Raw genomic sequence first — 21,395 nt, 5'->3', positions numbered from 1 at the left:
GCCTTGAGATGCCTGCAGGGCATCCTTTTTGGAATGTCCATTAGGCAAAGGAGTAACTAAAGCTGAGGAGATACTACGGCTGGATATATAGATTTGCGTGTTATCGGCTAGAGATGATAATTAAATCCATGTAAGATTTAAAGTTTGTAGTCATTACAACAGGCATTGAAGAAATGCATGGTATGCATGAGTAGGTTGGAACAAATTACCAATCATATTGTGCAAGAGAAGCTATTTAAAGGTTGTCATCAGGAATTTGTGATAAGAAAAGAAAGTGCGACAGTCATATAGCAAGGAAAATGGATTACCAATAGGTTACTCTTATGTGCTGTTGGTATCTATGCAATATCAGAACTAGAAGGCCCTAGCATATTGAGCACTACTACTTATAATGGAATTACAAGAGGATGTGGGCAAGAGTTAGATAGGATGAGATGATATGTAAGTATTGTTGTGTACATTGTTGGAAGGGTACATACATCAGTGAGATTATTGATCTGTCAACAGAAATATAAATAGGTATCTCTGAGTGTGTTTCAGTGGCAGGATAAGATTAAATGATACCCCCATCCTCTAGGGAATGCTAAGGCCATGCTACTGAATCTTATTTAGTTCTTTCATTTTCCCTTGGGAAAGATAAAGCAACTCCACCATTGCCAGCCAAAGAAACCAGTATTTGATAACTGGTATTATCTGTTCACACAGGTTCAATCAACTCTCCTCTACCTTCTACTCACTACCCATGACCTACACTTTAAGGATTGCTTAATCTTTTGCCCCTTGCTGCCGGAGCAGTGCTCATTATAGCAGAAAACCAAACCAGTACATATTGACAACCTGGGGATAATGGTGGAAAAGAGCATGTGAACATGATTCCTATGAGCAATGAGTTGGAGGGTAAGGGTCAGTCAACAGGCATTTATTAAGTTAGTGTATCTTAAGGTTTATGTTTGTATATTTTTTGCATGTATTGGAGACAAGGACAAATGAGAAAGTGGAAGACATGCATATCTAACTCTTTTTCTTCCACCCCCTCACTCAATCTTTCTCCTTGGCTGAAAATTATTATTTGCTGTATTTACTGAATATAATTTTATATTCTTTGCTCTTAATTGAATCAGAAGATGAGTGGAAAAACTTTTGTGTTTGTAGAGAAAAAATTAAAAGCTAATTAAAGTGAAATTATCTAAATTTTGTGACCTTTTCCCTTTCAAATCCTCTTCCACTTCCCACTCCCTCAACCTTTATGGATCAGGAGTCCTGCTTAGAAAAGTAGTTCCCTTCCTGTAATGTGAAACAACCATATGGAGTTTTGATATGAAACTGATAAAGTAAGAAATAAATATGGTATTCTTGACTTAAGAGTTTACAGTTATTAAATTTTCAGATCCCCATTTAATACATGATCAAATGCAAATTTTGTTGGTTAATTTTGCTTAACTATTTTTCTTTGTTTCTAAGGAAATTTAGATGAGAGGAATCAAGTAGGAAAGTAAATATGATATAAAAAATTACAAAAGGCATCCAAATTATATAAAAAATAAAGTAGGTCACCTGGAAATGTTTTTGACTAGCATTAGTGTAACTGTCCTCACTGAAGTCTTTTCTAGGTGAAACATTTTTCTTCCTTAGAAATTCATTGTTTTAGTTTTTTAAAAAGGATTTTTAGTTGTTAAAAACAATGCATAAAGTCTTGGAAGGAAGGACATCAAGATTTTATGGCACAGACATAGAGTTGTTTTAGTTAAACTTGACCCCTTCCAGTTGTATTGATCTGGGACCCATCTGCGGAATCTTTAGACAAGGAAGATATACAAATAGTATTGGGATTTTAGTTGTGAGCTCCTGAGATCCCAGAGAACTTAAATTCCTTGCTGACTGCTTTTAATCTCCTTGATTTTACCCAAGGATTATTGAATGGTTTAATTAAGGGTATTGTTTATCTGAATCCTTGATCTCTAGTTGCACTATGCATGGAACCAAAATCAAGATGGAAAGAAAAGGGAAGAGAGACCAGAACTACAGTTAGCGGATATAATAGTGGTTGAAAACTCAGCAAAGGAGACTATGAAAGAGCAGTCAGACAGATAGGAGGAGAACCAAGAGAGGATAGTGGCATAAAAACCAAGAAAGGAAAGAATATTCAGGAAGAGAGAGTGATCAGCAGTGTCATGCCACAGGGAGTTCAGGAAGGATGAGGACTGAGAAAAGGCCACTGGATTTGGCAAATACAAGATTGCAGGTAAATTTTGAGAAAGCAGTTTCAGTAGAATGATGGGTTCAGAAGCCAGATTGCAGAGGGTTTTGAAGAGTGTGAAAGAAAGTGGAAGCATCAGAAATGACTTTTTACTTTATCATTTTTATTTAATATTTTAGTTTTAAACACTGATTTCCACAAGATTTTGAGTTACAAATTTTCTCCCCATTTCTACTCTCCTCCCTACTTCAAGATGGCTTATATTCTGATTGCCTTGTTCCCTAGTCAGCCCTCCCTCCTTTATCTCACTCTCCCCACCCCCATCCCCTTCCCCTTTACTTTCTTGTAGGGCAGGATAGATTTCTATGCCCCATTCCCTATATATCTTGTTTCCCAGATGCATGAAAAAAAAACTCTTTTTTTAAAGCATCTGCTTTTAAAATTTTGAGTTCCAAATTCGGTCCCCTCTTCCCTCCCCACCCACCCTCCCTAAGAAGGCAAGCAATGCAACATAGACCACATGTGTATCATTATGCAAAACCCTTCCACAATACTCATCTTGTGAAAGACTAACTATATTTTGCTCCTTCCTATCCTTTATACAGTTTTCTCCCTTGACCCTGTCCCTTTTCAAAAGTGTTTGCTTTTGATTACCTCCTCCCTTATCTGCCCTCCCTTCTATCATCCCTCCTTTTTTATCCCCTTCCCCTTACTTCCCCTTCATCTTCTATCATTTTCCCTTTCTTCGGCTGCCTCTCATATGTGGAAGGAACTTCTTCCTCAACTGCTACCTCTTAGAATCCCTGCTTATTTTTCAAGACTCAATTCAATTATCTCTTTTTATAGGAATTATTTTCTGATCCTGCTAGAAGCTAGTGCCCTCCCTTGCAAAGCTACATTGAATTAATTTTATATATGTTTTATTTGTATATATGTGCATGTTGTCTTTCTCTTTAGGACATAAACTCCTCGAGGATATGGACCATTTTACTTTAGTCTTTGTAGCTTCAGCATTTAGGGCAATGCCTGGTATATTAACAAATGCTTGTTGATTGATCAATTAATTATACCACTTAGTGTACGTGGATAGTAAACTTGAATTTCTATATAAATTTCAGTGTTACATTTCTTCACTTGTGTCTAGCTTCATAATTTTCGGAGTGTAAAATTTGTTAGGAAAGCAAGAGGTCTTTTCTTTAACAATTTAAAAAATACTTTCTTTAGAGCTACATACAGGACCTTAATGAAATGCTTCAGACATTCAGGCATTTTTTGGTGAGATATGAGAGGTTTTCCTTTTATTACCCTGTGAGATTGGTAACTGCCAAATGGTTGGAATCTTGAATAACAGACCTAACTTATTGCTTCCATAATTGGACTATAGTTTGAATGTTTAGCTCATATTTTTAATCTTTCTTTTCCTATATATTTTTACTACATGTAAATTGTTGTTTTATTTTGTTAAGCATTTCATTCTAAAAGCCGCATAATTTTTTATAAACCTTTCGGATACTTTGAGCACTTATTTGGGCATTTCTAATGGAGTTTTTTTTAAGTTGCATTTATCCTTCTACCGTTGCATCCGACCATCTATGTTGGTTATTTTAGTTTATATAGTTTCTAATTAAGTCTTTGTGGTTGAGAGAGCTCCCTGTGGCATGTCTATTTTAGCATTTAATTGCTCCATGGGCTCCAAATTAAATTCTGTAGTGTTGCATTTTGCTCTGCTGATGAAGCAAAGATCTTTTTTTACCATGACCTAAGCAATGTGGTACTTGTGACAGTTCACAAGACCAGCATGCAGATTTTTAAAAAACAAAACTTTTTATTTGTCTTAGAATATGGTCGATATAACTAAAAAGACAGTGATCTAACAGATTTTTCCTTACTATATTTGTATTATGATATTTTAAAAATAGTTTGAATTATTTGTACTCAAAATTGTTAACTGTTACACTTCATTGCTGTAGTACAACAAATTACTTTGTTTTTAGTCAGCTGATAAATAAGATGGATGAGACTGGGAGATTTAAGTTGTTTTTTGGGTGAAAGACTTTAGGTAAATTTTGGCTCAATATAGGAGTAACTAACAGTTAAGAGCTATCCAACAATAGAATGGCCTGTGTTGCAAAACAGTGAGTTCTCTCTTACTGGATTCATTGAGGCAGTGGAAGAATAACTATCTGTAGAAATTTAGTAGAAAGCAATCTTGAATTGTTTGGAAGCTAGACTATATAATCTCTGAGTTCTTTTTCACCTTGAAAATATTATTGTGTGATATTTTTGATGCTATTTGAATTAGTGATAGAAAGGGAAATTAGCACAAATTTACTTGACTACATACATTTTTATAAAACTGAGTAATTCACATAATGATGAAACCAAGAAAACTAAAACTCAACTTCTCATGGCTGTAGAGGTATGATTCCACAATGTATATGCCTATTAGCGTTGATTGTTTTGTCCATTTGTCCATAGGCCTGTTAGAGAATTCTGTATAGGGTGTCTAGAGGTAGTCATAGAAGCTGTTCATTAAAAGTAGAGAGGATTCTTCCCTTCATCATGAGTACCAAAAGGTGAAATAACCAAATATGCCATGGAATGGTGTTTCTTGTTGTTTTGGGGTTCATGATAAATAAGATTCTGCAAATTCCTTCATTTTACCTTTCAAAGAGAATGTGAACTGTTCTTCCCTGCCCCTCTCCCCTCCTCTCCCTTCCCCTTTTCCTTCCCTTCTTTGTCTTCCCTCTTCTGGCATGATTTGGAATTAGAATGTCAATGTGGATAATATGGCTGTGTTTCAGTTCCTCAAGGTGTGATTTAACATGTTGATCATTAGCTTTCATATTGAGAATATCAATAGTTAAATTAATGGATATAGATGATTTTGAAACTATTAAGATCAGAACTCGCTAGCCTCCTTTTTTTTTTTTTTTTTTTTTTGCTATTCACATATCAATGAAAACTGAAGTATGCTGCAAGCAACTGAAGGCCTCCTTATAATTTGTAAGCTCTGTTACTTGCTGTAAACAAAAAATATTTATCTTCTGCTGACCAGTCCTTGGATCATAATCTAAGTCTAGGCTTATATTTGAACTGTTTCCAGTTTGAGTCAGTCCAATCAATAAGCATTTATTAAGGGCCTACTATGTGCCAGACTGTCATACAAAGACAAAAACCAACTTGTCTCTGCCCTCGAAGACCATATCTTCTGTTGGCACACAGAATCTCCTTTCTGCCATGACATAGGAATTGACTGTATGTTTGTCATAAACACCATCTCAAAGAAGAGATATGGAAGACATAGTGAGTACTGAAAATCATAAAAAATATATTAATTATGTTTTACCAAAAGCAAAGCAACTGATTTTAGATGTATCAGTTGTTTCACCTTCATCAGTGACTTCTGTGCAGTCAGACCATCAGATTACAAAAAAGGATAAGTTGAAAATAAGGCCAAATTTCCCTATTTCTACCAAAGGGATCATCATTCTTCCAGTCTCCCAGGTTTTTAATCTGCATTCTCTTCTATTCCTCATTGCACACATCTTATTATTTAACAAATTTGGCTATTTCTACCTCCACAACACCTCTTGCATCCTACCCCTTCTCTCTACTCACAGCTATCACCTTAGTTTAAATCTTCAACACTTCTCATTCAGATGAGTGCAGTGACCTCCTAATTGGTCTACCTGCCTCAAAAATCTCTTCCTACTTTAGCCCATCCTCCTCACGGCTACCAAAGTGATTTTCCTCAAGCACAGACCTGACTATGATGATTCTCAACTCCAATGACTTCTTATTTCTTCCAGAATCAAATATAAACTCCTCCACTTATCTTTCAGAGCAGTGTACAGTCTTGCCCTATCTTTCCACCTATAGTGAACATTATTCCTCAACTTCATTTCAACTCCACAGACACCATGCTTCCCTCACGATGAGCTCTATCACCCAAAATCTCATCATCAACTGGTAGTGTAGAATGAAGCTTAGAGGAGAGTAGACTGGACTGGATGCACAGATCTGGGACTCATAAATGTAGAGATGGTAATTAAACTCCTGGGAGCTAATAATAAGAGAGAGAGAAACAGAAACAGAGAGACATAAGGAGAGAGAGAGAAGCTTTAACACGTCCTTAGCACCTTCTCAGGACCCTCATTTGCCTCTCTCCTCTGATTGGAAGGCTGGAGCTAATAAATTCAGCTTCCTCTTGAGGGCAGGGACTGTCTTTTTCTTATTTGTTTACTCATTGCTTAGCACAGTGCCTAGTACATAGTAGGTGCTTAGTAAATGTTTATTGACTTGGCTATTCTCTCTCTCACTCTGTACCAAAAAAAAACAAAAAAAAAAACAAAAAAAAAAAAACAACAAAAAACTGGTTTCCTTACACAGGAAACTCTGTATCTTATCTCCATGGTTTTGCATTGAGTGCCCTCCGTGGCTGGAATGTATGGCTTCTTCATTTCTAGCTCATAGAATCCCTCTTATGATGCAGTTCAAGCAGCTCCTTTCCTAATCTCAGTCACCTGCCCTCTCAGACTACCTTGTGTTTAACTATTTTGCATTTATTTGTATTTATTTTATTCAGATTTATTTTGTACATACTTAAATATCCTTGTTGTCTTCCTTATTAGAATCTCCTTCTGACTAGGGATTATTTCATTCTTTCTACTGCATTTTTCTACATTATTTCAATGCCTGAAACATAGTGAGTACTTAATAAGTGTCTGTTAATTGATTTATTGAGAAACTAATTCCTAAACTAAGGTGGATCAATAAGATTACTAAAATGAACAGTTTAGTCATGCCTCAGTATCAGTGAACCTTGGATGTGATCATAATTACTATATCACTAAAATGTTCTCTTATGCATTTGCAAAAATACAAGTTAAAAAAGCAGTCAATTCTAGTTTTTAGATAACTGATTTTTGAGGTGCTGGGAAGTTATTCTGAAAGATTCTGGGATACTCTATCTGCATCATTTCTGGGGGGAAAAAGTACATTTAAATCCAATTTTTATTCCTTCAAAATGTTTTACATAAGAAGAAGAGAAGAATTTATAGTATGCGATTTATTTTATGAGTAGAATTATGTTAGATTAAAAAATGCAAGGATGATTTTTATTAGCCAAAGTTAATAGTCATCCTGGGGTTAGCAGAAATGAAACAGCAGGAAATGAACTTATTCCAAGAAATTACCATAATTTGAACAGTTCAAATGAAAAATTTGTTGACACTTTATTGTAATGTGAGATTATTAGCATCCATCATTCGATTCCACTAACTGTATGTTATTTGCCAAATATATTAGCTTTAGGGAGAAAAAACGTAGAATGGTCAGGTAGGCCCTTTAGTAACAAAGTTGAAAATTTAAAAAAAAGTAATTTAAATGATCATGAAAAAAGTTAGAAACCTTATTATATTTTATTTGTTCATCTTTTTAATTTTATTTTTCAAAAGAAAAGTTGGACTAGTTTCCCTCCTATGCTTGTGATTGCATTCACCCACCCATTGCTCCTGGTAATTGGCCACTTAAAAGGGAAATTGAAATAAAGAAGTGATTTTGCTTCTGTTTCTCTGCCAAGGAGAATAAATACTCTTTGGATTAGAAAGAACAAAACAAAAATGACTAACAAGAAGTTGAAACTGGGGATATATAAGGAGTTAATAGATTGTATCTGGCTGCCCATCTTGAATTCAAGCCTCCATACCTAGATGAACAGCATCTTAGAGCACTGAAAGAATTGGTGGCTATGATTGCTTAGCAATTTTCAGTGATCTGTGGTTGATTGTGGGGCAAGCTATACAACAAAATAGTAATTATCAAAATGATTTGGAACTAGTTATAAATAGGTCAATAAGTGGAACAGATTAGGTATTTGACACACTAAATGAACATAGTAGCCTCATGTTTGACAAAAATTGCTGGGAAAATTGGAAAAAAGTCTGGTAGAAATTTAAGTTTAGTCTAACAACTCACCTTATTTACCAGGATAAGCTCCAAGTGCATCTATTTCTTATGTGTGGAGTGGCATAAACACATTAAAGTAGCAAGAAAGAAATTGCCTTTTAGATCTGTAGATAGGGGAGGAGTTTGTGACCACAAAGAGATAGAAAGGATCACAGAAGATAAAATGGACGATTTTGATTACATAAAATCAAAAAGTTTTTGTGCAAGCAAAACCAATTCAGCTAAAACTAGAAGGGAAAAGGTAACTGGGGAAAAAAAAATCTTTGCCACAGATTTATAAGAATAAAAGCCATTCTCCAGTTGATAAATGGTGAAAGGATATGAATACATAGCTTTCAAAATAAGAAATTCAGGCTATTGATAGTCATATTAAAAATGCTCCAAATCATTAATAATTAGAGAAATGAAAATTAAAGCAGCTGTGAGCTTTTACTCCACATTGGCAAAGTTGACAAAAAAGGAAAGTGTCAAATACTGTAGGGGATACAGGAAAACAGGTATATTAATGTGCTATTGGTAGAGCTGTCAATTAGCCCAGCCATTCTGGAAAGTAGTTTGGAACTATTCCAAAAAATTATTAAACTGTGCATACCCTTTGACCGAGAAATAACACTATTAGACCTATGCCCTAGAGAGATAGAGAAAGGGATGAGGGGGAAGGACCCATATGCAAAAAATATTCATAGCAGTTCTTTCTGTAGTGGCAAAGAACTGAAACTAAGGATGTGCCCATCAATTGGGGAATGACTGAACAAATTGTGGTATATGGATGTTATAGGATATTGTTGTCCATAAGAAATGAATGGGATGCAAAAGAAGTGGGCAGAAGGAGGAGAAAAATTTATTCAATAACATTGTAATGATAAACAACTTTGAGGGACTTAAGAATTCTGTTCAATGCTATGACCAATCATGATTCTAGAGAACTGATGATTGCTTCGTGGTACAGGGCAAGATATGCATTTTTGGATATAGCCAATAGGGCTTTTTTTTTTTTTTGCTTGACTTTGCATATTTGTTACAGGGGTCTTTCCATTTCCATTGTTGTTGAGGGGAATTAAGAGTGAGAGAAAATAAATTTTTGTTAACTGAAAAAAAAATTAAAAAAACAAAACAAGGAAGTATTTTGGAGAATGAGAAAGGCCAAAGGATCAGAAGAAGACAAATATTGCCCTGATTTTCAGGAAAGTAGTAACTGAAAACCATTGGTTACTCTATTGATTTCAGTGCCTGAAAGAATTCTAGAATGTTTTATAAGTGGAGTGATAATTACTGACTTTTGAAAAGGAAATGATTTCAAAATGATTGCAAAATCATTCTGGCTCTTTTTGAGAGAAAATAATTCCAGACTAACCATGTTGCTTTTTTTTTTTTTTTTGAGGAATGAATCATTGATTAAATGAATGAATGGAAATTTATTGAATTTGTGGTGAGACAAACAGCTAGGAGATGCAGTGGATAGAGAGCTGGGTCAGGAGTCAGGAAGATCTGAGTTCAAATCTAGCCTCAAGACGCTTACTGGCTGTGTGACCCTGGGCAAAACGAGCTGGAACAGGATATGGCAAACCACTCCAATATCACGAAGGCTCACACAACTGAACATGTGCCAGATGCTGTGCTAACTAATATAGATACAGAAGTGGAAAGGCCATGACTTTACATTCTAGTGGAGGAGACAACAAATATAAATAAGTAGTTCCCACAGTTTAGGTTGGGGAACCATAATTGAGCCATAGGGCAGCTGACTGATGTGCCCTTATATGCTTTCTAGATATAACAGTAGTATTGTGCTGTGAATAGAAAGTGGAAAGTGAGGAGGGGAGGGAATGGGATAGTACATGGATGTTGGGAAGGCAGTTAGCAAAATGGCCTGGGACCTAGTGGTGGGGAACCAGCCCTTTGACTGAATCCAGACTTCACAGAACAAATCCTCTTAATAAAAGGATTTATTCTGTAAAACTTGGACTCAGTCAAAAGGCCATGCCCAAGGACCTAGAAGGCCACATGTGGCCTTGAAGCTGCAGGTTCCCCACCTACTCCTGGCCTAGGTGGTTGGTGGCTGGAATATGAAATGCCTTCTGATCTGTGGTGGGCTAGATGTATTAGGTATAGGTGAGTTTTTACCAATCAAGACAGCTTAGTCCAAGAATAGAAGTTCCAAAGCTAAATATTATGGGGGAGGGGGAGTGGAGGGTGGGTGAGGTGGGAAAGGGTTTGGGGCGGGGGGAGAAGTTAGGCAGATGGCAAAATGGACTAGTGGGATGGCTGACTAGGATTTTGATAAGGTTATTTGTGAGGTCAAGGGAATGTCATAGATAGAATTTACCTAGATTTTAGGAAAGTATTTGATAAATTCTTTTATGTTGTTCTTGTAAAGTGATTTAATTATAAGGAGAGAGTACATTCATTAAGAGAGACATAGAGAATGAGAGATAGGATAATTCTACTGAAATCTCTGGTGAGTTTAAATTGTGTTGGATTTTGGGTCAAACAGATTAGGAAGGATATTGATAAGTTAGTATCCAGAGAATGACTACGTTGATGAAGGATTTCTAAATGATATTGTATAAGGAACAGCTGAAGGGACTAGGTCTATTTAAATAAGAGAAGAGAAGATTTACGCAAGTTATGTTAGGTGGCTTCAAAGATTTGAATGGTTCTCATGTGGAAGAGGAATTAGACTTGTTCTGCCTGTTCCCAGAACTTAGAACTAAGAAATGTTGACTTAGGTTCTATGTAAGGAGAGGCGGACTTTCTAGCCATTAGTGCAACCCAGAAATGGAAAGGGCTGCACTTACAGGGGAATTATTTTTCCAAGTCCCACCAGTGTTCCTGACCATAGTGCTCCTTTCCTTGACTCCTTGTTGTCAGTAACATAGGCCACCGGAGTTATGAGCATCAGCTTTAAAGCACAACAGCCTACCCCTTCATCTTTGCAGTAAAGCTGAATGAGGCCCATTGAAAGAACCAAAAGAGAGACCATTCATTATATGAGGTTCCATCCTTTTCATCAGTTGTGCTGGTGGGTATTCTGCATCTCTTGAAATGGCTCACTGGGGGCCTGAGTGAGTGTTCAAACAAACAATCCTTTTAATTGAAATATATTCAAGTACCCTTGGGTACAAGCAGTTCCCTAGCCATTAAAAGCAAACAATAAGAAGGTCTCTTCAGGTCTCAGAAACCCCCCAACAGTCTTAAAATCTGCTTTTCTATTCTTCTTGCCCAAAGGGTCCACAGATGGGTCCCAAATCAAACCACCTGGAAGCCAGTTTAACCCATACTGCCACAGATCTCACCACAACTTTTTTGCTCAGTAGTCCTAGTCCTATGGGAGTATGTGTCTGTGTGTGGGGTTGTTAACTCACACTTCTAATCTTGTTTCCACATAGAATGATAATTTCAGTGTTTTCATTTTAGAGTGAGGAAATTTCAAAATAGGGTTTAAAATCCTAGTCTTTTGTCTCCAAAGACAGAACTACTGCAGCTATTCGAATATTTGAAGGCCACCGACATGTTACCTGTGTTCTTCTTTGGCCAGACAGCTCCAGTTGATGCCCACTGTCATAGAAGCGAGGAACTAGAAGGGACCTGAGAAGCCTCTAATGTGGGGGAAGAGAAAAGGGAAGGGAACAACATTTATTAAGTGCCTGATGTGTGCCAGGCACTGTGCTAAACACTTGACAAAAATCTCATTAGATCTTTAACAACAGCACTGGGAAGAAGAAGGTCCTAGTTTTACACTTGAGGAAACTGAGGCTAACAGAAGGTTAGACCCTGACTTGCCCAGGGTCACACAGCTAGTAAGTATCTGAGACCAATTTGAACTCAGATCTTCCTGCCAACTTGGAATCCAGCTTTTCCCCCAGGTAACCCATTCCACTTTTAGATAGTTCTAATTTAGGGGAAAATTTTTTTTATACAAGTCTAAATCTGCTTGTCTGCATTTTCTGTTTATTGTTACTAGTTTTGCTCTATGGGGCCAAGTAGAACAAGGCTAATTCCTTTTCCACATGATAACCCTTCAGATACCTGAAGATGTCTATCCTGTTCCTTCCTATGATTTTTTTTTCCTTTTGGCTAAACACCATTAGTTCCTTCCATTAATTTTCATGTGACATATTCTCCAGTCTTCTTACTATCACAATTTCTCTCTCGTGAACATGTTTCACCTTGTTAATGTCCTTCTTAAAATATGGTCCATAGAACTGAAAATAGAACTCTGGGTATGGCACAACCATGGAACATTTCCAACAGAACTATTATCTCACTTATTCAGGGCCTCTTTTATTGAAGTTTGGAATAGCAGTAACTTTTTTTCCTTCAGTATCATACTTATGTTGAGCTAGAAGTCCAATAAAACCCCCAGATCACCACTTTATAGTTATGTGACTCTGCATGTGTTATAGTGTAAAGAACAAATACTTTTGTACCTCCAGCTGTGATCAAGTGAAGAGTACACTGGATTTGGAGTCAGAACTTTTTTTTTAAATCTTGTTTCTGCTACTTGCTATGTGGTTGATCTTGGGCCAGTCACTTAACTTCTGGGTGTCTCAGTTTGGACTTGATGATCTCTGTGGTCACTTCTCTTTCCAGATCTGTGGTCCTATAAGCTTTTTTTTTTTTTTGCAGGAACTATTTTCTATGATTTCATTTAAGTCATTATCAAAATATTTAACAAAACAAATAGACAAATATTTGAAGTACTTCACCAGAGACCTCCACTCAAGGTGACAATGTCCCTTTTAAAGACTACTCTTTGAATCTGGTCGTTCAGCTAGTTCCGTATCCATCTAACTAATGCAAATCTTACCCACAAGCATAACACCAGAGACTTAGTCAAGTGCTTTGCTGAAAGATAAATATATTATTTTTACATTTCCTTCATATATCTTTCTTGATGCTAGTACCTTCCCTCTGTTGATTATCTCCAATTTATCCTCCCCCTCTTCCTCCCTTCTTCTCTCCCTTAATCTCTGTCTCTGTCTCTCTCCCCCTCCTTTTGTTCCCCCTTCCCTCCACCTTTCCCTCCTTCTCTCTCTCCCCCCTCCATCTCTCTGCATCTATCTCTCTGTATCTTATTTGTACATAGTTGTGTTTGTGTGTTTCCTCTCCCATTAGATTGTGAAGTCATTGAGAGCCAGGACTATCTTTTGCCCTTCTTTGTATCTCCAGCATTTATCACAGTGCCTGGCACATAGTAGGTGCTTAATACATGCTAATTGACTGACTGGCAGTCTGACATGAACTCTGATTGTATATAGTAACTAGGGATTTCCTTTTATAAGTACTCATAAAACATCCCCTTAATAATGTGTTCTACCATTTTTCCTGGTGAAGTTGAGCTTTCTTCTTCTGTAGTTCACAAACAGCCCTCTCTTCTGTTTTGTAAAAGCTGAAGCAGTATTTTCCTTTGTCCTTGTTCTCCAAGATCTTTTGAAGGTTACCAATAACACCTTAGGAATTAGAAATTTACCCTTTCAAAACCACAGTTGCAAATGACATAGTTTTGATCACATCTTAGTCATACATTTCAATAAGCTGTCATTTTGTACCCCTAGCTTCACAGAATATCATGTTTAGAAGATAAGGAAAAGGATCTGGAGGGAAAAAAAAAGCTGCTATTGGAATCCTGGTGATTAAAAAAGGAACTGCAAGTACAGATTCTAGACCTCACAGGGATATTTTATTCATCTTTCTAGACCTCACTCAAGGGCTACTTTCAGTAGCATTGTTTGGTAGTCAATTACTAATCTGCTTAGCTAATTAAACGTGTAAAGCTGTAATTCTTTATTTTATCTTTTTGGAGGCATTGATAAAAATTTTCAAAATCTTACACATCCTATTGAACTTGTAGTGTAGAGAAACTTTTCATAACTAGGTCATTTTTAAGCTAAAAAATGAATATTAATCAGCAGTTTAGTTGTGTCCAACTCTACATGATCCCATAGACTTTGTCCATGGGATTTTCTTGGCAAAGATACTGGAGTGGTTTGTTATTTCTTTCTCCAGTGTGTCCCCGTTTTACAGATGAGGAAGTGAGGAAAGTAGGAGTTAAGTGACTTGCCCTGGGTCACACAGCTATTGTCTGAGGCCATATTTGAACTCAGATCTTCCTAATTCCAGGCCCAGTACTTTATCCATGATACCGCCTAGCTGTCCAATACTAATCAGTGAGAACTTAGATTTAGAGAAGTGATCACAAAACAGCTCTCTAAAAATTATTCATACTTCAAGTTTCCTCTTATTTATTGACATGAATTTTTTGTTTGCAAATTGAAAAAATGATTGCTAAGGGATAGAACTATTTTGAGAGTTAAACTCAATCTATTTTGTATAAAACAGAAACAAAAAAATGTGGAAATTTGCTTTGAAATGTTTTCAGAATTGATGCTTAGAATCTTGTATTACTTGTAGTGGTAGTTAACTATTCTAAAGGTACAATAACAGATTATTGCTCATATCGATGTATTAAATTGAAACTCCCTAATTGTATTTTTTCATTTTACACATTGTCAGAACCTTGGACCCTAATCTCTTTCTTTGATTGACAGTAGCGGCCAGGGAAAGAACACTTGTATTGTTTGTGATAGTGGCATCTGTTCAACTTGATTCATTTGAGGGTATTTGCATATTCTTAAGTATTTCTTCTGAGAGGACCTAAATCCTTCTCAAGTGTTTGATGCATTTTTGAAATTCATTCATAAGGTATCTACATGCACTAATAGTTCTGTATAATATTGCTATGCATAATCTTGACAGATAAGGCTAGTTTTTTTAAACAAGGTATTCTTTGGGGATAACACATTACATTCTGACTTATTCTGCTGGGCAGAAATATCAAGTACTTTGGAAAAGGATACTCGAATATTTTGATTAAATTAGTATTATTCATTTGAGACAAGTTTGTCAACCACAAATTTTATTAAAAATAATTCAAAAGTGTTTATAATATCAGGTTTTTTACATCCTGAATTACAAATCTAAGTAGTTCTTTACATTTTTGTTAAAGTCCTAGATGCAGTAATATGGTACATTGTGTATAGTTTGCTTTAATTGTTAGAAACTTGCCATGACACCACAATAAAATAAATGTGGATGCTGATTTTTTTCCTCCTAATTTTTATTATTTGCACTGGAAGCTTTTCAAAGCTAAATCAGAATGCTGCCATTTTTATTTCAGAGCTTACCTGTTAACTTTTCAGAAACAAACAACAGAGTCATATCTAGTCTAAATCATTACCTTTTCCTTTTCCTGTCCTCTTAGGCTTTACTTTCTCAGCCTTCCTCTTGATCCTCCATACTCTTCCCTTTGGGATCTTTGCTGTCTACAATTCTATACTTGTTTCATTTGGAGATCAGAATTGTGGCCATACCTAGAACTCAATCAGAAATGGAGCCCTAGACACAGCAATAACTTAGCCAACACGTTCTTTGAGTTATTGTTATATACAACTTTGCTGAAAGAACAGCATTTCTAACTTCTGCTTGGTTTAAGTAAAATATAGTTTGTCAAAAAATGTTCTTTTTAACTGCTAACTAAATAAGATCAAATTGCATTACTATGTTTATCTTTCAGGAATCTCCATCAGGACGTAGAAAAGCACTTGCTACTAGCAGCATCAATATGAAACAGTATGCAAGTCCTATGCCTACTCAGACGGATGTCAAGTTAAAATTCAAGCCATTGTCTAAAAAAGTTGTATCTGCTACTCTCCAGTTCTCGTTATCTTGCATTTTTCTTCGTGAAGGAAAAGCCACGTAAGTTATTTTCCCATTAAATATCTTGCTTTAAATTTTCTTTCATAGGAAGAACTGGGTAGAAGGCTGTTCTATACTATCAGTAGCTGAGAACATCCTTCACTATACCATTTATTCTCATCATACTTTGAGAATCTGAAATAAATGAACTTTTTGTTTTAACTATAGTCACTTATTTCAGAAAATGAGCAGTAATACCAAAGTGAACGTAAGTGGCAATAAATTTAAAAATTCATAACGTAAGGTGCTATTTGTGTTCTATTGCCTTCAGGATCAAGTAGTCAGTCATTTTGTGATTCTGAAATACAGACTGTTTAAGTTTGGTTAGGAATTTGAATCATTTCATAGCTCACCTTCTACAAGAGGCCATTCCCAGCCCTCTCAGCTGCTAGTACCATCCCCATTCAGATTCCTTCCATCTATTTTGTATGTACCTAGTTATTTACATGCTGTCTTCCCCATTTAAATGTATATTCCTTGAAGACCAGAACTGGTTTTTGCCTTTATATCCCTATCACTTAGCAAAGTGCCTAGCACAGAATAAGTGCTTAATAAATTCTTGTTGTTTAACTGATATGAAAAAGCCTTATATAAAAAAAGCTTATGGATAGAAAGGATGGATGCATAAGAGAGGAACTTTTAATGCTTTCTTGCTCTTTGGCTGAATTTTCCTAGAATTTTATAATTAGTCAACAAGCATTTATTAAGTGCTTACTGTGTACCAGGCACCATGATGAATGTTAGGAATACATTAATAGGAGATAGAATTCAGAAATGGATTGATTGATGCATAGCAAATAAGTAAATTGTTCCATATCATTGCTATCCTAAATCATTAATTAAGCAACTAACTGTATATGGTCCCACAACATTGTTCAGTTTTATAGAACTGGTCCTATGCCTCTAGGGGATTGAAATTTAAGACACACAAAGTAATATGGACATGTATACCTAGAACACACAGGTGACAGAAAAAGAACATTGAAGATAATTACATTATATATGATAGGATAACTGTACATAGTCTTTTAGGATTTCACTATAAGGTTAATTAACTGGGGTGAGAGCACAAGGAGAGTAAGAATGAAATTTCTAACTGTACTTGAAAAAGCAAGAAGAAAAATACTACCATCTTTCAAAGCAGATTCACATGTATTGGGTACGGTAGAAGTGAGAATAGTTACTGTTTATATTACTGCCTAGACCTGAATTTCAAATACATCACATTTGGTATTTGGTACCAATTTGCATAGCAATAAATGATTCAACTAAAAGCAACAAATGAAGATAATTGACAGTAGTGATTCCCTCTTCAGGAAAGTTGAAAGATAGTTTAATGAGATGAAGTGATAGCTTAGAGAGGTACAATTATGGAATCCTTAGTGATTCATCCTAGAATTCTAAATCAGAGACCCAAACTAATTTCTCATCTGGCTCCACTACTTTGGAACTTCTCTGACTTCTCCACCAGGAAATCTCATGATTGGGCCACAACCTCAGTATCATGTAACCTCATCAGCTTTGATAACTCTACTTCATTACTAGCCTTTGCCTCACTGTTTGGAGGGCAGGGCCATGAACTCCAAGTCAGACAAATCAGACATCTCCTCATTTGTCACTTGGCAGCACTACTTTGGGACTTCTTCACCATATACTTAAGTTGGGTGCCTTTTCCCCAACCCCTGCTTTTCAGCTTCATTTTGTTTTGTCTTCCCATATTAGATTGTACCCTCCTAGAGATCAGGGACTGTCTTTCTTTTTCAGAATTTGTATCCCCAGTACCTAGCATAATAGCACAGTGCCTGTCATATGTTGTTGTTGTTGTTGTCGTTCAGTTGTTTCAGACGTGCAACTCTTCGTGATGATTTGTAGTTTTCTTGGCAAAGATAATGGAATCATTTGCCATTTCCTTCTCCAACTCATTTTATAGATGAGGAAACTAAGGCAAGCAAGGTTAAGTGCTTTGTCCAGGTCCCACAACTAGTAAGTGTCTGAGGCTAGATTTGAACTGGTGAAGATGTCTTCCTGACTCCAGGCCTAGAACTACTGAGCCACCTAACTATCTATCATAACAGTAGGTGCTTAATAAATATTTATTGAAAATTATTGACTCAGAGGTTTTACGAGTAAGAACATTATTGAGTAAGAACCTTTCTGAGTCAGAACCTGAAATTGCAAGTAAAAAAAAAAATAAAAACAAAGGAAAGCAAATTCAGGAAGAAGTGACGACACAACATTAATGGAAAACCCTTTGATTAAAATGTCTTTGTTGCTACAGAAAGTGCAAACTAATCAATAACATGTTCTGAAGCCTAGACAAGAGAAAATTCAGTCAAATCAACTGGTCTGTCCCAATGAACCTAGAATTACTCATTTCCAATTTAAAAGATAAACGCATTTAGCAGCTCCTTCCTACTCCTCACATACATTCTTTTTTCAGAATGTTCTAGTATCACAGTAATAAAAGGGAGGGGTGGTATATAAGATGCAAGTTGCTTCAACAGAGAAGCAAAAAGATTGTACATTTAATATAGTAAATAACAAAAGAGGTATTTCAAGGGAAGTGATTGAAGCTTAACTTCCTGCAAATTGGCAAAGCAGCAGAGTAGGATAAGATCTGTAACTATTGGCTAAGAATCTCCATAGTTATATATGGAGTATTACCAAAGCACTTTACCGGCTTCATCCTGGATAAAACCTCATCTCACTTTTCCTAACAGAAGGTGTGACATATCTATTACTGAGAAATGAAAATAACAGTGACTTCTCCAAATATAGGACAATTGCTTGTTTACATATTTTATGCAAAGCATTCCCAACTTGTTATCATTTTTAAAAATTGACAGTTAACACAGTGGAAAGAGCAGATTCTGGAGTCAGAGGACCTGTATTCAAATCCCATCTCTGAAGCTAACTATCTGTGTGACCTCTACAGATACTTAGCCTTAGATTTCTCATCTTTTTAATGACTGGATTGGACTAAATGGTTGTTGAAGTCTTTTCTGGCTCTACTCCATGACCGATCCTATGAAGATAACATCGAGCAAAAAAAATATTCTAAAAATCTTAGGGTTGTATATTAAAGTGCGATTTATTACTGAATCAGAAATTATTGAAAGGAAACCTTCAAAAGTACCATAACCTTTGTATTTTCTTTATTGATTATCACACACCTTCCTTCAAATTAGTTCCAACACTCCTGGTTTATTTATAAATTGCAGATAAATAAAGTAGAACTGAGAGGTAGTGATAATGCTGTAGTATTTGATGTTCATAGGTGTGTGGATCTGAGACCACTACTCATATTAAAAATAGATAGAGACCATGCTTGAGAAAAGGCAAAAAGGAGTTTATTGCTTTCTCATGAGAAATGACCCACCCCAGCGTGGCCCAAGATGATGCCAGCAAGTGAAGTGTGTGTGTGTGTGTGTGTGTGTGGCACACAGCTCAAATCAAGTTATATAGACCCTAACGTGGAGTTTCCCCACCCCCCACTGGCTCCTCTTCCGATTGACTGGGTTTGGAGCTCACATTCTAAATGCGGAATTTTCTCCCCAGTAACAGAGAACAAAGAACAAAAAGGCAGGGACTGTGCATTCAGCAAAAAGGGAGTAGAAGCAAGATAAATGGGACCTTGCAGGTGGGACATCTTGGCTCGGGCTCTGTCTCCTGATGTAATTTCTTATCTCTGCTTTCTCAGCAAAGCAGTTTCTAAAAATATAGGAGGGGGTGTAGGGTGGGCGTGAATAGCAGGAGAGATCAGGCCTTATCCCATGCTGAGGGGGGCTTTACTCTTTCAGCATTCTACTCATAGGGAAATGACTTTCTACTTAAAACATTGACGACACAATAATGACAAGAATAATTTATATAAAATTTTTGGTATTCTTTAGGGAAACAGTTTTACCCCAATACAGTTTTGCTTAGTCTTAACATCCATTGTAATCTCTCCTAAATAGAATGACTTCTGAGAGAGTCAAATCTTCTATTGTTTTTGGACTTCTTTGATTTTTTCTATAATGCCTTCCTGCCCCAAGAGCTACACCATTAGGAAGTCTCATTATCTTGCACAATTAAATAAGCCTTAATACTCATATTTAATCAATATTCCCTGCCCCTCTAATTGGATCTTCTGACAGGAGGGCAGAGTCATGAGCTCCAAAACCTTCATGTAAGGAGGGAGCCTAGCACATTTTTCTCCCCATTTTCCATCAGCTGCACTGCTTTTAGACTTCTTTAGACTCATCCATCATTCTCTTTGTGGCCCGCACTATTGAGTTTCCTCTTATATGTTGCTTTTCCCTATGAAAATGTAAGTTCTGGGGGGCAGAGCCAAGATGGCCATGTGAAAACAGCATCTTACCGGAGCTCTCTTACAAGTTCTGTCAGATTCCTATAAAAAAGTGAATATGAGAAGATTTGAGAGAGAAACTGTGAGCAGTCTGAGTAAGGCAAATTTCCAAGCCAAGAGAGTCCAAAAGGCCAACAGGACGAATCTGTAGGCTGGGAGAGCGCTCGGCGTGCAGAGCTGCTCCAGATAGCACCAAAGCGGAAGCGGCCACGGAAACCAACATGTGAGACAGACTGGGAGAAACGTGGGTGCTGAAGCCAGCAGAGATCCCCAGGCCTCCCAACACAGGACGCCAGTCTGTGGAAGCGAGGAGAGGCAGCAGTCCAGCGCTACCAGCTGTGAGACATCAATTCCTGAGGCTTGCAGCCCAAAGGTATGAAAAGCATCTTCTTGAACTTCCGGGAGACATAATGGCCAAATAAACGACTCTAATCCCTCCCACTCCCCCACCTGCCAAGAGAATTCCTGGGGGAAAAATGCTGGAATAGAGGAGATAGAAGTGGGGCTTCAGTGGCTGAGCAGTGGGAGTTCCTGAGTCCCAGAGGGGCAAAGCCAGCAGAGGTCAACACCAGGAGCCAAGACGTACCCTTGCTCCCCCAGGGGAAGTGCCAGACACCAGCTCAAACAACAGCTGAGAGCATTGCTGAAGAGCAACAATGCTGGAGAGAAACCCCAGGGGAAGAGGAGACTTCAGGCAGCCAGACCCCTCCCCCACACCTCAGGAAACTGAAGGCTATAATTCACAAAGCCAGTAACTAGACTCACAATCTCCAGAATAAGAAACCTGGGACAGAGAGCCCTGAGCCCCAAAAGCAGAAATTCATTGTAAAGCCAGGAAAAGGCTAACCAACTTGAAGAAGAACACAGAAAAACCAAGGACCATTGATTCTTTTTATGGAGACAGGCATGATCAAAATACCAATTTGGAAGAGGATAGCAGTGACACTATACCCACATCTGATACCTCAAAAGGGAATGTGAACTGGTCTCAAGTCCAAAAAACATTACTGGAAGAGATAAAGGAGGATTTTAAAAACCAAATTAGGGAGGTAAAAGAAAAAATGGAAAAAAAAAACACTGACAAAATCAAGTGTTTTAAAAATAAGATTGGCAAAATGG

At 36.9% G+C, this 21,395-nt stretch overlaps 1 protein-coding gene across 10 annotated transcripts in view; it reads left to right on the top strand.

Moving 5' to 3' along the window:
• EHBP1 (EH domain binding protein 1) overlaps nt 1–21,395 on the top strand; it is a 433,107-nt gene that overhangs the window by 162,440 nt on the left and 249,272 nt on the right. For all 10 annotated transcript variants that reach the window (XM_036752173.1, XM_036752175.1, XM_036752180.1 and 7 more), the window contains exon 6: nt 15,744–15,925. In XM_036752173.1, coding sequence (XP_036608068.1) covers nt 15,744–15,925 — 182 coding nt within the window. The remainder of the gene's footprint in view (nt 1–15,743; nt 15,926–21,395) is intronic.

The sequence above is a fragment of the Trichosurus vulpecula genome, chromosome 3 (assembly GCF_011100635.1).
Source record: "Trichosurus vulpecula isolate mTriVul1 chromosome 3, mTriVul1.pri, whole genome shotgun sequence".
Classification (NCBI taxonomy): domain Eukaryota; kingdom Metazoa; phylum Chordata; class Mammalia; order Diprotodontia; family Phalangeridae; genus Trichosurus; species Trichosurus vulpecula.
This window is presented reverse-complemented; position numbering and strand designations above follow the sequence as displayed.